The sequence below is a fragment of the Papilio polytes genome, unplaced genomic scaffold, assembly GCF_000836215.1.
Source record: "Papilio polytes unplaced genomic scaffold, Ppol_1.0 DF824146.1, whole genome shotgun sequence".
NCBI lineage: Eukaryota > Metazoa > Arthropoda > Insecta > Lepidoptera > Papilionidae > Papilio > Papilio polytes.
The window spans coordinates 2818526-2834503 of record NW_013525058.1 but is presented as its reverse complement, the minus strand read 5'-3'; the positions used below and the strand labels follow the sequence as shown (position 1 = coordinate 2834503).

The following is a 15978-nucleotide window of genomic DNA, read 5'->3' as shown; positions in this document are numbered from 1 at the left end:
CACTGGTTTAATAAAACCCACTTTTTAATGCAATTACGGATAAATGTATGTACATTTCTATCCGAAGTTAGAAAAAATGGTAATCATAATCACATTTTATATAGTTTCTTATTTAGTACTAGCTGTTCCCATGCGGCTTCATCCGCAGCTAATTATAAAAACTTTATTTTATCGTTTACATTTGTCAAATTATCAATTGCAAATGTCAAAATGACATGACATGATGACATCCTTGCTTCCTTTCCCACATTAGGGATTTTATCCAAAATATTAACCCCCTTAGTTTAATGGCGTGAAAATATTTAGCCTAAAGCCTGACGTAAGAGTAGGGCTTTTTATTAAAAAAAAATTACTCAAGTATATGCTGTAATTGCTGATATCTTAGGCAACAAAGTAGTGTGTGTTTACGCTTTGTTATAATAGTATAGAAGTATGGATTTTCAAAGTATACGACTACTATGTAAAAGAAAGCAATACAGTGAAAGGAACATGTTTTTGTCTACATATAACAAAGAAAAGCTAACTTGGGAATTAACGCAATAAAAATAAAAATCATATCCAGATTAGTAGCATGGCGACGAAAGCCATTTGTCCGTCACTTGGTTTATTGATAGGAAGAGATTAAAAATAACAAAGTTCGGAGCGCATTCGAGACGATGCACGCCGGACGATTTACTTTGAATTTAAAAAAACAGGACCCGTCAAGTTCGCGCATTACCTATCTCGCATCCTTCACATTCTCTGTATAAAGAAAACGATACGATAAGTACTAATAAAGTATTGTCTGCAAAATTTTGATGCGTGATTGCTTTCCTATCTGCGAAAAGATGCAGAATTAATAACGTAAAATTGTCTAGTCCGTTCATCTATAGTTAAAGACGATTTACGATGTCTCGGCCCCGTCCCCCGATCTCCCCACTCCACGGTCCGCGGTCGGCGTTGCGTTTTTACCGCGTACGTGATAGGGCAACGGCGGAAAGGATACAGATGATATTCAATAGTACCCCAACACAATATATAATTCAATACGCTGATACGCAGTCGATTTATCGCAGGCTCATAATTATTCCATAAATACATTTTGTATATGTTTTCCTTTGCGGACAGAATCGAATGCTTTTGTTTTGATTATTTTAATAGTGATTTAACGGAACCGAACTCTGCTTATTTCTATAATAAATCATTCGAAATATATCCTAACTTAGCGACAATTTTAAAAGACAAATCAATTGGTATATTAATGAAAGAAAATACAAGAACAGCGTATGATGAATAAGTCCTTCTTTCGTTCTCGTGACACATAAGTGCACTCCTATATCAAACACAATCAATGAATTTGACTGTTTCATAATTTAAATTGTTTCAATTATATAGCGCCTCAATCGATCGCCCAATATAAAGTGGCCCGCACAAGTTACACGCATAACAAATGATTCGAATACATTATTTTGTACATAACAACCATTTATTAAAAAACATAATGTAAGGAATTATTTTATTAATAAAGAGAAAGAACGTCATTATGCTTGACGACCCATTTTAATCTTAAAAATAGTATACTTTAGTACTTTTAAAAAGCGTCTTTTGAAAAGTCATCTTGAGACTTTTGGAGTAGTAAACTTCAAGTATTGTAAAAAACGCGACATCCCACAAAATTGAGTGGAATGCAAGCGCGTGTAACCATGACTATTTTGCCTCGTGTATTTGTTTTTTTTTTTTGTTAAATATTCATTTGTCATTATTAAACTGATATCAGAGGACGTGGCCGGTTGATTGAAACAGATTGACATTACACAAATTGTAAATGACGAATCGATCTATCCTTTCGGTAAAAGCTGACGATTGTCTTGATTGGCTATGAGAGCTTTTTTTATTCAGTTACTCTTTAACAGAGGGCAACGATGTTAACAAGGCGCAGTGTCTCGAAACACTAGTACCAACAACACAAGACTCAAGTCCGTAAAACAAAAGGATAGGTAGATTATGGATCTTTCTTTCGCGGTCCTCGCTTGCCTCTCTAGTTTCCATATTCTAATATTTACGGAAGCTATTAATAGAGTCCATGTACTCCTTGACTCTAAAGTACACATTTATTTATTTTATCAAGACTAGATTATTACATACAAGCTATCACAATTTAACGTCGTTAAAATACCACTGAGGAACACCCTTAGTGTACATTTCTCATACCGTTTATCACTTTGAATGTGGCAGTATTTTTTTAGTCAATGAGCACTTAGAGTGTGGAATTCTTGTAGTTAATTAAATTAGTTGATTAATCATGCGAAGATCTGGTTTTATATTAGAAAACTTTAAAACGTTAAAGGAATCACAAATTACAAGTAACGCTATAAAATTAATTATTCGTTACTTCTAAAGAATTTTATTTAATTTCGTAATTTTTACCAACAGCAGTTGCAGGTTACGTTGTGTTAAGCATATGCTTTCATACGCATTTTACAGTTTGCAATAAATTATAAAAAAGTTACTGTTTGAATGTTCATAGTTATTTTAGTAGGTATATTTACAAGAAGCGTCACAATTTTTTTATCTTAGTAGGGCTGTTATATTTTATTTATAACTTTATGAAAACAGACGCACGCACGCAGACCTGCTTGTATGATGGTTTCAGTATTCAATGCGGGATATACGAACATACCTTTTACATAGTTATGTATAGTTACTCTAAATCTGTACAACCACAGACGTAAAAAAGACTTATTACTTGTGTTCAATTCGATTCTAAAATAAATAAATTCGATTCTAATATCGAATTATTTCGCACTCGAATTGGTCACTAAGTGATAGCTTTAGTTTAGATTTATCTTAATAAACTCCAGCGAGAATTTCTAACAATTTTAATTACAATACGACGAGTATAAAAATGTATGCTAACGTGAATAAAATGTATTTATTTTTTTTAGAAACAGCAATTTTTTTTTTATTCATTTAAATGTTATCCAGAATTTACAGATAGAAATACATTATAAATATTATATGTATAAATTATGCCAAAGGAATGTAGATGAAATGCATAAACATGACACAATTTACGCTTTCTGCGTAGGAAAGTGAAATAGCCCAGTGGAATGAGGTAACATCGATTAGACTAGCGCCGTTCACCCGGTCTCGGCCGCGCTCACTTTCGTACGAGGTGAGATACGACCAGTATCAACAGCGCTTTCAATACCGCGGACAGAATACGATAAAATGCATATATTTATGTACGTATGCATATAGAATGCGCTGTTATCTCTACGTGATTAAAATAATTTTTAATATAAAATTTATTGAAACAAAAAACTCACAACTCTTGTTATGAAATATTTGTTTTAAAATTAGATATGTTTTAAGTTTATTTAGAACTAAACATAAAGAGTATGGGACAGGATGAATAAATAAAGAGTAAACAAACATAGATCTATTCTTAATGATCTTGTTAATTTTAAAAACTACTCCTAGTGTTATTATTACAAATGTTAATTCATTTGAAATATGTCCAAAGGGTATATTTAAGTCCTCTTCCCACAGTATCGTATAATAGAATAGTGACAAGGTACATATTTAGCAAGGAAGATAGAGGAGAGTTGAAACACAATCTAGATTAACGGCAAAGCATTAGCAATCTGTTAACTTAATGCTATAGGCTATTTTAGCAAATTAAGTTAGCCGCTTGCTTTGCCACTTTTAATTTAAAAATTTAAGTACAAACATCTCTGTTTATTCTAAAACAACATCCATTATAAGTGATAAAGGAATGTAGGAACTCTAGCCCAAACTAAGTAAAGACTGGTAATCTTTTATTTCTAGAAAAAGGAGGCCTGTATACTGTAATGGAACTGTTATGTCTGTTAACGCTTGACCACAATCCCAACTGAAAAAAGTGATGATGCAGTCAAAGATATAAGCATATTAAGTTGTTACAGATGATATAATTAGATATTTCAAATAAAACTTAAATAATATATATTGTTTTAGAGATACAGTCTTTTCTCATAAATAACTGAGAATAGATTAAATTTTAACAAAGTATGTTCGGTATTTTTATTTTATTTTAATCTAAAATTCTTAATGCCTGTTCTACATTGCCTCCAAAATTATTTTTATTACATGACTAAAAATAGAAAAGCCTAGGGTTTATTATTCGTAGATTTTTTATGTTAATATTAAACATTGGGTTCAGATAAGAAACTTAAAATAATCATGTTACTCAATAAAGATAAATAACATACCTTGTAGCCTCAGCAGAATGCGATAAACTGCATTACTTTTACTTTCTGATAAAATGGTATTATTTCTTACACGTAATTGAGATATTCGCACGATTCCTAAAAGTAAATGCTGCTAAAATAGCACCAGCGAGGCCGAAAGCACCGAGGATAACACATACACTGTACTCGTTCTGTACTAAATTTGCAATAAACTCAAAATTATTGGATACTACTTCGCTTAATGCAGCATTAAATACCAATTCGTTACCACAACAAGAAGTCATCACAATTTATGATATAATAATTATGTATAATTGCAAACTATAACTTAAATTTGATTACAAAAATTCATTATCTAATAAAATATTAAAATATATATTTGACCTAAATAAAATCTTATCGGCATGTAAACACCTGAGAATGACAAAAAATTCTTTTGACGTTATGTAATGTTACCATAGTTTGTGTTCTACTTTGCCCTTATTACGGGAATTTTTAAAACTAAATGTTTTTCTTATTTTGAAAGTTCTTTTCAGAGATTAAATTAATTCAGATTAAGAGAAACGAAAAACGAACATTTTCACTACATAAAACACGCAAAGGTGAGTAAAATTAATGCTAAAGTATTTAAGTGATACAACTTCCACTTCTACAACCATAACTTTCAGTTATTATGCGCATGCCTCTAATAATATTTGATACAAATATTTTTCATTGTTTTCTATTAAGTTATATTCAGCTATAGATCGAAATCGAAATACTAAAAATAAGTAATTTTTAAAAAATAAGTAGCAACACAGATTCGTAACTTTTTGTGGCTAAGGCAATTTTGGTGTACAGCCACTTGACACAAAGTATTTACGAATGTCACATAAAAAAACTACTACTATTTTACCGAAGAAAAGAGGTCTGAATTAACTTTCCATGTAACAAAAGTATAGCAAGCGACGTAAAGTTTACTCCACCTTTTGAGATTTCTGTGGAAGTCAATCAATTATTATTGTTTTAAAATACATTGACTCACTTTTCACTTGCTTCTTAAATAAATTGTATCACATTTTTTTTAATGAAAAGTTTTAATTAATAATAAGGCAATTTCATTTTAAAATCTTTATTTTATTACAAAAAATAATATATCTTATATTAACAAGCTCAAGTTTTAGGTTAATAATTTGAATAGATGTTATTATTAATTTATCAGAGGTTTTATTACTAAAGAATATTTATAATCTAAAGGATCAACATTATTTTTTTAAATATCTCAGTAGAATTGGTTTGACCTAATAATTACAAATCTCTTGAGTCTATTAAAAACATACAAAAAAACTAAAGAAATCTTAACTAAAAACACAAAAACGCCACAAAAACTGAACGGGTTTTGTATGAGGAATGTCATAATATTGTATTAATTTGAAATGTTAAATAAATTATTAATTAAAAATGCTTTTACAAAACACAGTATACAGTTACAAATTGTGTTATAATATGCATAAATTTTAAACAAAATTATAAATAAGTCAAAACTATCAATACATTCATGAACATAGATTCTTTGGATTGTAAATCAATGAATACAGTTACTATCTATAAATATTTTTATAACTGTAACCTTTTATGAAAGACTTTATTTTCAGTTATTAATTATTTAGATAAGACACTGTAATGTGAAAAGTGACATTTACTATGAAAGTTTAAAATACAATATTTAGTACTGGTACTAAATTTAAGTATTTTGTCAATACATCCAAACATACTAAAAGCATACAATTGAGAACAAAGTCATTTTTTTAAATGCGTCAGTTTAGTCAAGTCAAAATATAATCAAAACAAATGAACAAATGTTTTGTCAAAATTTGCACTAAAATTTAACATCAGGTAAAACAAACATAAGTTTTTCAAGCAATTTTCAAGAGACATTTTGGAATACAACATAGTTCAGCCATTTAAAATTTAGCTACACTGGGTTTTAATTATTTTAATACTATTACATGACATCACACTTATATTAAATTCAGTATCTACTACCTACCTATCCTATATTTAAATCCTTTTGTGATATCAAGACACAATTATTAAATAAAAATTCTACTAATTACATCGAAATTCTGTAATAATAGACATTTAAAGTTTTAGAAATTAAGTAAAGCAATATTAAAGTCTTATCTTTGGTACAATAGATATAGGTGAGCCTGTAATAGGTTTCTTAGGGCTATGTTTGTTTGGTGAATTCATAACAACATCCACGGCTTGTCTCAATATTCTGTGTTCACTCTTTTTATATTCTTCCGTTATTTGAGATAAATCCAGATCTGCATCTAAAACTAGCACCTGAAATAGAATAAAAGTATTTATTACAAACTTTGATAATCCAATATGAAAATGCTTGTAAAATTCTGCACTAATTTCCTTGCATCAAGATATATTACTGTTATGGTTTTATCATCAAAGGTGGCATGAACAAACAGGTTTTGCTTAAAATGATGACGATGATATCCTTCATGACATAATACACCTATTGCAAACCTTGCAATATTCTTGAATGTGCTTAGAGATGGCATCTGGCATCCAAGAATAGATTAGAAGGTCCAGAGATATTGTGTGTATAAGTCATAGGTAGAGATTTAAGTTGCTTAAAGCAGCAGACATCTACTAGAAGTAAAAATTAATGCCTATGTTTAACAACGCGTTTAGGCGCCATGTGTAGCTTTTTGTCACACTGTGTCTAGAATACTGTGTACCTTATGTGGCCTGGAAGGCATGAATTTCAAATGAACAAATCCCAAGCCACGTGTATCTAATTGTCACATGGATAAAAATCCAAGGAAAAAGGTATACCCTTTTAAGTAGTTTTAAACACAATCCAACAAAAAAATAGTATTGTGCTTTTTTTAAACACTCACTTAAGGTCTGGTGCTCAGGGTGTTAATGTACAAATATATAGATGGACAAGATAAAGGCTAAATGCAAAAACTTACAGGAGCAGGACACTCCGCATGGACCCTGTTGATCAACCAGTCTTCATGCAGTTTGTGCAACTCTTCTATATACGACAGTGGGACACATTGCTCTTCAGAGCGGGCTCTCTTCTTTATTCTCTCATATACTACACTAGGGGTTGTTTTCAGGTACACTGTAATATTTACATAATCTAGATAAGATTTCAATTAAATTATGCAGAAAAATATATGTTACTAATAATTATACAGCCAGTTATAATACTGTTCTTCTGAAACTCTTAAAATTCTACTTGCATGACCTTATAAACCTACATTGTTGACTGTTAAGTGTCAGATTAATGTGTTCATGCAGTAAAAGTTATGAGATTCAGTTTCAAGCATGCAATCGATTTTACAATAAAATTACTCAAGTAGTATTTACAGATTAGGTAGATATGACCCAGATTGTGATATAAGTCAAATAATTTTTAACATTGGGACTAAAAATTAACTTACCAATAAGATCTGCTTCAATAGGTATTTGCTGGTGGATAAACCTGAACCATTCGTCAAGAACTGCAAACTGCGCCGGATGCATGACACCTGATTTCATCATGTGTTCCACAAAACAATATCGAGCACTGTATATCGAGCGTTCCATCAGTTTTACTGGCGTAGTAGTTGTTCTGCGATGCATTTCTAACATAGTAAGTGAAACGTACGCTTGAAAAGTCATTGCCCATTTTGCTGGATCCTTGTACATTAGGTCCTAAAATCGTATAAAGAAATACATAAATAGACATGTCTAATAATCACTTGTTATAACTAGAGAACTGTAATCATACCAGTAGATTCCATCCATGAAGATTTCGCCATTCTTCAACAGGTTCCGTTAACAACGTGATGTCTTCAAATCGTCTAAAATGTTCCAGGAATGTTGTTTTGCCACTTCCAATATTGCCTTCTACGAATACAGTGAATGGTTTGGTTGCGGGGATACTCATTTTATGAAACTGCCTGCAAACTGTGAAATAACAGAAAAATAGGAGTCGCTATGTCGGGTCGTTGGTAAGTTTCCCGCCTAAATTGCCCTGTGCCAAATGCCAACGACCTAACCAAAAATATCAAAATAACGCGGCAAACAACATAACTGTCATCCACAAAGATTGCATAAATACCTTTAAAAAGGGTTCCATATAACATTAGACGTGACATTATGCATCTTATATTGTAAACAGATAAATATTTTGTGTTGTTTCGATATTTTATAGTAGAAAAATCAGTTTTTTAAGTGCTTTAAAGTCAGGCAATTTTTTTTTGCAAATGTCAAAAATCAATATGTCAAAAAAAGAAAACAAAAGAAACAGACTACATTTGGTGTAATAAAAATTAAAAAAAATAAAAGTTTTTTTCTGAAACATATCAGGTAATGTAGACATAAAAGTTAAAGTAGGTAGATGTAAATGGAAGTAAAAATACGAAATAGGCCTTTACTTTACTGAAATTATTTCATGCAATATCATGGTAACACAAAATAAAATAGCGCGAATTGTAAATTCTCCAATAAGATGAATCCACGAAATCCATTGACAACTCCAGAACTTTTTGGTTGTTATTTGAGTTGAAAAGATTGACGTGTTTTTCATTATATCGAAGTTATTGGTGCCGGTTTAATTAATCTCTTGGAGCACGTAATTATTGTTTACTTGAAGCTATAAAATTAACGATAATGCTACAAATCCGCAGTCTAGGTATGTTTTAATAACACACATTTAACTGTGAAATTGTACTTCACGCTTATTACAATTCATTCATTTCATGTATACCGGCGCGGCGTTTACTATAATGATACTTGATTTTTCAGGTATTCTCTTATTTGTCGTGGGGACGTATGCTTTGTACGACTCCTCGTCAGATGTTATAGAATTGACTCCCAACAACTTCGACAGACTCGTCACAAAATCTGATGAAATATGGATAGTTGAATTTTACGCTCCATGGTGTGGACACTGTAAAAACCTTGTTCCTGAATACAAAAAAGCTGCTCGTGCATTAAAGGTAAGTTTTATTTTATTTCATCCATTTGTAGATGCTAAACCTTTCTTACAAGATGTTAAATGAATATTTTTACTATATTTCTTGACATCAATATTAGTACAGTTTTAATAGTTATTTGGTAAAGATAAACTATGTAGAGTGGTTTAAATTTAGGATACTACATACAACATTACTAAAGTAAGATAAGAAAATGTCATAGCTGCAGTGATAAAGTTTTAAGTGTTCTTTCTTCACTTTTATGATCTCAGGGTATCATCAAAGTAGGTGGTGTAGATGCAGATCAACATAAAGACTTGGCACAGAGATATGGAGTTACCGGGTTCCCAACTATCAAGGTGTTTTCTGGTAGCAAGCATACTCCATACCAGGGTCAGAGGACTGCTGAAGCGTTTGTTGATGCTGGTATCAAGGCAGCAAAGGACAAAGCCTATGAAAACCTTGGGAAGAAGGCTGGTGGTTCTTCTGACAGGGTAAATATCAAATTTTTTAATTTAAATTTTAATTATAAACTCACATTCTTTCTTCTAGATTTTGTTACTTAATAAGAACTTATGTAACATTGAAAAGTTCTCATTGTTGCACCTATTTCTAGAATATTTAACATAGTACATTGTCAATACATTGTCTACTTTATGCCCAACATATCTAAAATTAATAGTAAATGTAAGTATAGCATAATTGATATCTTTAGTAACATAAAATAACACAGAATTGTCATACAAAGCTTTTAATAATTTATTAGTGGAAATTAAGAAATGGCTTGTATGGACATGAGATACCTTGGAAGCCTGTTAAGAAAATATTGCTTGTGAAGCAAATTGAACAACCTAAAATGACAGCCCCATTGAAAACTAAAGGGAATAATATTAATTTACTTGAATTGAATTTGTTCCGAGGCAAAGTGTTTGATGATGATCCACCCAGGATAGTGAAACTAAAATATAAATTCAATAAAAAATAAATACATTGTTGATAAAAATTTAATTTTGATCTTCAGTCTTTTTACAATTTTTCATTATTATTAAAAACTCTTGACTGTTTAATTTTACCAACAACTTTACATAAATATAAATAGTACAATTACAGTTTTATTCGTAAAAACCTAGTTAGTCATACATTTTGTACTATTAATATGTTTTTAATGTTTACTTAAAAAAATAACACAGTGGGCTCCATAAACATAAGTCTCAGTCAAGAGAGTAAGGGTCTGTCCCACTAGTGGCTGATAGAGGCTTAGATAGTCTAAAAATGACATCACTGTCAGATAAGGTAACAAAATCCGGTACTTCCATCACATATCACATTGGATTGTTATCAAACAATTTACAATTTGGTGGGACAGGCCTTAAGTCAATTTTACTATCCATATATGTATAGTATGATGTATCATCTAAAAGGAGGGCAATAACTTCTTATCAATTATTGTATACATGTGCTTATTATCTTAAAATAATCTAATTATGTAAACAAGATAATGTGTAACATGTATTAGAAGTATGCATAAATTACATACCACCTTCTTATAATTTCAATATAGAACAAATTAGTCTTAAGATACTTTTTAAATAAGTCTCCAACATTTATTGAGTTTAAATTTACAGCTTTCATACATTTTTTTCTATTTAATTACATGTAGTTTTATTTCTTAACAATGATTCAATAGATATTTTTTTGTCAATTTGATAAATAAAAATAAAAAATAACGATTTATATTTGTTTTGGTGATTATTACTTATACTTGAATCAGTTTACAGTTAATTATGACCTTAACTGTATTTTCAAAATAAATCGGCTATAAGAGAGCGCCTACGCGACTCTCCTTTCACCAAATCATAGGACGCCTACATAACTTCTAATCACTTATTGACCTTGTTAATTCTACCTACATAGTACCATGTGGGTTTATATTCTAGTATGTTCTATATTTTAAAAATCTTTATGTTCCAACTAAAATGAAAATAACTACAAATTATTATTTAACCATTATTCAAATACAAGCTAATTGACATCAAAATGAACCTTGTAAATGTCTTTTCTTTGTTGTTTCTTTACCATAGTTCATTTTCTTTCAGTCTGATGTAATCACATTGACCGATAGCAACTTTAAAGAACTGGTTCTGGATAGTGAAGATCTGTGGTTGGTGGAGTTCTACGCCCCCTGGTGTGGTCACTGCAAGAACCTCGAGCCTCACTGGGCCAAGGCAGCTACGGAACTTAAGGGCAAGGTAAGCATAATTAAATTAGTTTTAAGTTTTATTGTTCTAATCAAGAATTATTCAAACTTTATTTGTTAAGTAAAGTTGTAAAAGCGGTCCATATTTACTTAAATTAATTTACGAAGGTTATAAATAAAACAACACTGTAATTAATGGTTTATTACACATTTCTACATGATTTAAAATTAATATAAATTTATGGTAGTTCTGTTGACCTGTTTAAAAAACAGTCACTTCACTTTATTTTTGTGGTATAAATTTATTGTTACAAATACTTAGTTCTCCAGTCTTTATTTTATTGTTCACGAAATTCTACAAGCAAATATTTCAAACATTGTAATGCCATGACCCACTTGTTTTAATATTTCCACCTTTTAGTACAATAAAAACTGTATACTTTAATTTTACGAAAGGTAATCTTTCCATATAGCAGCATTGTTCCTCTTGCATGCAACTAAATATTTGATAATTTTCTAAGTAATTAATCCTCACAACACTGTTTTTATGTTTATATTAATCTTTTAAATTTAATGGTGTAGATAAATACAATTTAAAATCAATATACTGTTATTCTATTAAAAACATCTTTAAATTCGATCAATAAGTTGTGAGAATTACTTTTGACATTTATGTAAGCAAAATTAAAAACATATTAAAATACTAGCTTTAACCCGCAGACTGTCCATATAGAATTGAAGAAAACTTATTAAAAAAACTTAAACAAGTACCCTATGCCTTTTTCCAGACCATCAACATCTGTGCCAAATTTCATCTCGATCCATTAAGCCACTAACTTATGCATTTAAAATAGTAAGATAAAACTCTTAAATCTGCAGGTGAAAGTAGGTGCATTAGACGCGACGGTACACCAGGCCATTGCCTCGCGATACCAAGTGCAAGGATATCCCACCATCAAGCTCTTCAATGCTGGCAAGAAGACATCCGACTCAGTAGAAGACTACAATGGAGGCAGGACTTCAAGTGATATTGTGGCCTATGCTATGGAGAAACTCGCTGAGAATATTGCACCACCAGAAATTATTCAGGTATGTCTAAGCTAATTTTTACCCCTTAGGGTGCTACCCCTAACTTACTCTGAATTCCCTTAATGGGAAATTATTGAGCTAATGATACTGAGTTTATTTCTAACTAGCTTTCCCCCGCGACTCCATTCGCGTGGTATTAAAAAAAACAAAAGCAAGTACCTGATTATTATTCCAGAATATAAAGAAATCCATTCAGCCATTTAGGCTACAAACTCTAACAAACATCCATTCATCGGTCCTTCCATCTAAACTTTCGCATTTATAATATTAGTATGATGTTTTTTTTAAATAATAATTGATTACTAGCAATATTAATTATGTATATTTTTTTACAAATATACTAAAATGGTCTCCTTTTTTCTTCTTGAGTATTAAATATTTTTTTAATACCGTAGTTAAATCTTTTAGGTTGGGACAATTCAGTAACATTTCATCCAGTTTTTAAGAAAACAATGTAAATGTCTTTGTTTCGTTTAATTAATTTTAAAATGACAATACTCACATTTCGCACGTCAGATGAATAAAAGATCTCAAAAATGAATGATTATGTTCAATTCCATAAGGCTAATTAAATCTACATTGAAAATTAATTGCTTACATGTGTAAGTTGTTTGATTCAAGTTAACAACTTAGTGCAAATATTAATCAATGTGTATCTCAACTTGTATGTGTTTCAAGTTACAAAACCGCAGTCTTAAGTTACAATAAACATTGTTGCTATAGTAAATGTTTTCATATGATGTAATTTCCATATAAATTTATTGCTGTTTTACACCATTGCTATTCAAAACTCCATTTTATTATGTAAATTGCAAATAGTAACAATGTCTTAGAATTTCTGTAATTTAAATAATATATAATAATTGTTTTTGGTCATTATTCGCAGCTTTTATGTCTGCACAGACAACTGTGAATTGATTATTTCTTATTAGCTTTCGTCCACGACTCCGTCTGCGAGAAATTAAAAATAAACATAAATGGGTAGCCTATGTGTTCTTCCAGACTATCTCCTACATCTATGCTAAATTTCATCTAAGTCCCTTCAGCGGTTTAGGCTACAAACTAACAAACATCTATCTAAACCTTCGTGTTTATAATATTAGTATTTTTTAGGTTGTAAATGAAGAGACAATGAAGGTGTGCAGTGAGAAGCCATTATGTGTGGTGTCCATACTGCCGCACATACTGGACTGCAACGCAGCTTGCCGGAATGAATACATCTCTATACTGGCACGCCTCGGGGACAAGTATAAGAACAAGATGTGGGGGTATGTATTCATTATTTATACAGGATTCAAATTATATGTAAGTATGTTCTATATAAAAAGTTATGTAGAATGTAAGCAACATGTTTTTGTTTTATTTCTAAAATAAGCCCTACACTTATGGATATACTTTAGATTTTATATTTTCATGCTGTTAATCTATGGAATTCATTTGGAAAAAAATGACTTGCGAGAAAGGGACAAAAACAAGACAGTTGCAGAAAATAAGTAATAGTCATGGTAATGGTAATGTTAGCTAATGGGGAAAAGATCTTCATTGTATTACAATTTTGAGATTTTGAATATGAAAGTTTTATATATGTGAAGTGCGGGAACATCTAATAACGGTTAGGAGGTTAGAATTGTCTATAATAAGTTAAAATAAATATTTTTCTTAGATGGGTATGGACGGAGGCTGGCGCACAGCCCGCGCTGGAGGCGGCGCTGGAGCTGGGCGGCTTTGGGTATCCCGCCATGGCTGTTGTTAACGCAAAGAAACTCAAGTTCTCCACACTCAGGGGATCCTTCTCGGAGACTGGCATCAACGAGTTCCTCAGGTATGCCTTTATAAGTCTAGCTTTCCCCTATAGCTCTGCTGGGAATTAAAAAAAACAACTTAGTAAATAAAATTTCATTTTAAATTAAATTTCATCCATCCATCCATCCAAATGTATGATAAATATGTATTGTATAACCCCTACTTTACAATCATGGCTAAAATTTTTCCATTTTGTTCATTATCATCCATATCTCTACTTTGCAATACAAAGATAGTTACAAATTATGTAAATCCATATAGATTACTCAAAAATTACAGTTTATTTTTTTCATAGCTTAACAAATAAATAAGCGTTGTCTTTGAAATAGTTGGCATAATGAGGAAGTAGAAAAGGTTTTACTGCCTCCCCTCTAGATGCCAACGCTACTTAATGTCCAAGGGTGTGGCAGTCAGTGTATGAACATACACATATTTGTGTTTAAATAATTATTAAATCAACAGGGATCTTTCATTCGGTCGAGGTCAAACAGCGCCAGTGAAAGGAGCGGAGATGCCAAAGATCAGTGTCTCCGAGCCCTGGGACGGCAAGGACGGGGAACTGCCTCTGGAAGAAGACATTGATCTCTCCGATGTAGACTTGGAGAAGGATGAGCTATAAGTGATGTAATTGCCAGTGTTGCCAATGTGTCCACACGTGTATACAAAGACATTTAAGAAGTATATAGACTAGGCATATTGAACCAAAAAATTTTACCAGTACAGGCATCAGTTGAAACATTTAAAAAAATTGTAGTAAGCTCCATCTTTTGTTAAGAAGTAAATTAAACAGTGAAAAAAATAAAATATAAACATTTAAATATTATGTGATTTTTTTAAAGTGAAATGTGAACTCTATATATTTTTTTGAATCTCTGCATTGAATTTAAAAAAAAAACATGTTTGTATGGAAAATGATAAACGGACCGTAGCACTACTTTGAATGAATATTGGGCCATTGTTAATTCGATGGTTTTGCCAACCTAAAAATATCAAAAGCATATAGCTTATGACCGGTATCTGATATCAGTTGAGGCACTTGAAATACTAAACGCCCACAACCGAACAAATAATAAAACCTCAGCAAGATAAAATCAACAACATAAATATAAAACTAAACAACACTTTTTCTCAGATATTATAACCTAACTAAAACCAAGCATTAACTCTGTCGTAGCACTAATAAAAAATCTTGTCACATTGAAATGACGCTATTTTCAAGTTTTTAGCATTAGTGTATAAAATTGTCTCTTTGTTTTATAAAAATCACAAGATATTTAAGCTTAATTAATTCATTCAAAAGTAAATTAATTAAAAAAGAAAGATGAATTACTAGTTTCCAAAAGCCATAAAATAGGGCCGTAGATTTTGTGATTGTGCCCGGAAGTTAGAACATGGCAATTGCCGTAACATTGGCAACACTGAAGGCTGCCCATAGTCACTTCAAGTTCTTTGTACTCTCAAAACATCACATTTGTTACATTTAATCCATTTTAAAATTAATCTCAGTATGCGGCTGAATAGTTACTTTTATGATAAGTAGTTTAAAGCTTAGAAATGCATTTGTCTGTTACAGTTTATTCTCATAATACTAATTTTAATATTGTATATTTTATAGAAATTTTCAATTTAAGACAATAGATGTATTGTACAATTTTTAACATATCTGAAATTATGGCGTAAATGCAGTTTTTAGATATATTTTTTTAAT

The 15978-nt window shown here is 30.9% G+C and overlaps 2 protein-coding genes across 2 annotated transcripts; one reads left to right on the top strand and one right to left on the bottom strand.

The window, feature by feature from the left end:
• Positions 1-5424: 5424 nt before the first annotated feature.
• Positions 5425-8472, bottom strand: LOC106111772 (deoxynucleoside kinase-like). The gene is made up of 5 exons (XM_013293922.1): positions 8326-8472; positions 7993-8171; positions 7664-7916; positions 7187-7341; positions 5425-6539 (listed from the first exon to the last, which is right to left on the bottom strand). Exons 1-5 carry the CDS (start codon positions 8360-8362, stop codon positions 6363-6365), a joined length of 801 nt encoding a protein of 266 aa, XP_013149376.1. The 5' UTR covers positions 8363-8472; the 3' UTR covers positions 5425-6362.
• Positions 8473-8743: 271 nt separating this feature from the next.
• On the top strand, positions 8744-14979 carry LOC106111922 (protein disulfide-isomerase A6). Its single transcript, XM_013294126.1, has 8 exons — positions 8744-8898; positions 9012-9205; positions 9454-9675; positions 11278-11430; positions 12258-12467; positions 13581-13735; positions 14131-14289; positions 14733-14979. The coding sequence occupies exons 1-8, from the start codon at positions 8877-8879 to the stop codon at positions 14887-14889; spliced, it is 1272 nt and encodes a 423-aa protein (XP_013149580.1). The 5' UTR covers positions 8744-8876; the 3' UTR covers positions 14890-14979.
• Positions 14980-15978: the final 999 nt, after the last annotated feature.

Coding starts and splice junctions, on each gene's coding strand:
- LOC106111922 (XM_013294126.1), top strand. CDS start 8,877: ATGCTACAAATCCGCAGTCTAG. Junction 8,899..9,011: donor GCTACAAATCCGCAGTCTAG/GTATGTTTTAAT, acceptor TTGATTTTTCAG/GTATTCTCTTATTTGTCGTG. Junction 9,206..9,453: donor AAGCTGCTCGTGCATTAAAG/GTAAGTTTTATT, acceptor TTATGATCTCAG/GGTATCATCAAAGTAGGTGG.
- LOC106111772 (XM_013293922.1), bottom strand. CDS start 8,362: ATGTCACGTCTAATGTTATATGGAACCCTTTTTAAAG. Junction 8,172..8,325: donor ATATGGAACCCTTTTTAAAG/GTATTTATGCAA, acceptor GTTATTTCACAG/TTTGCAGGCAGTTTCATAAA. Junction 7,342..7,663: donor TATTGAAGCAGATCTTATTG/GTAAGTTAATTT, acceptor TAAATATTACAG/TGTACCTGAAAACAACCCCT.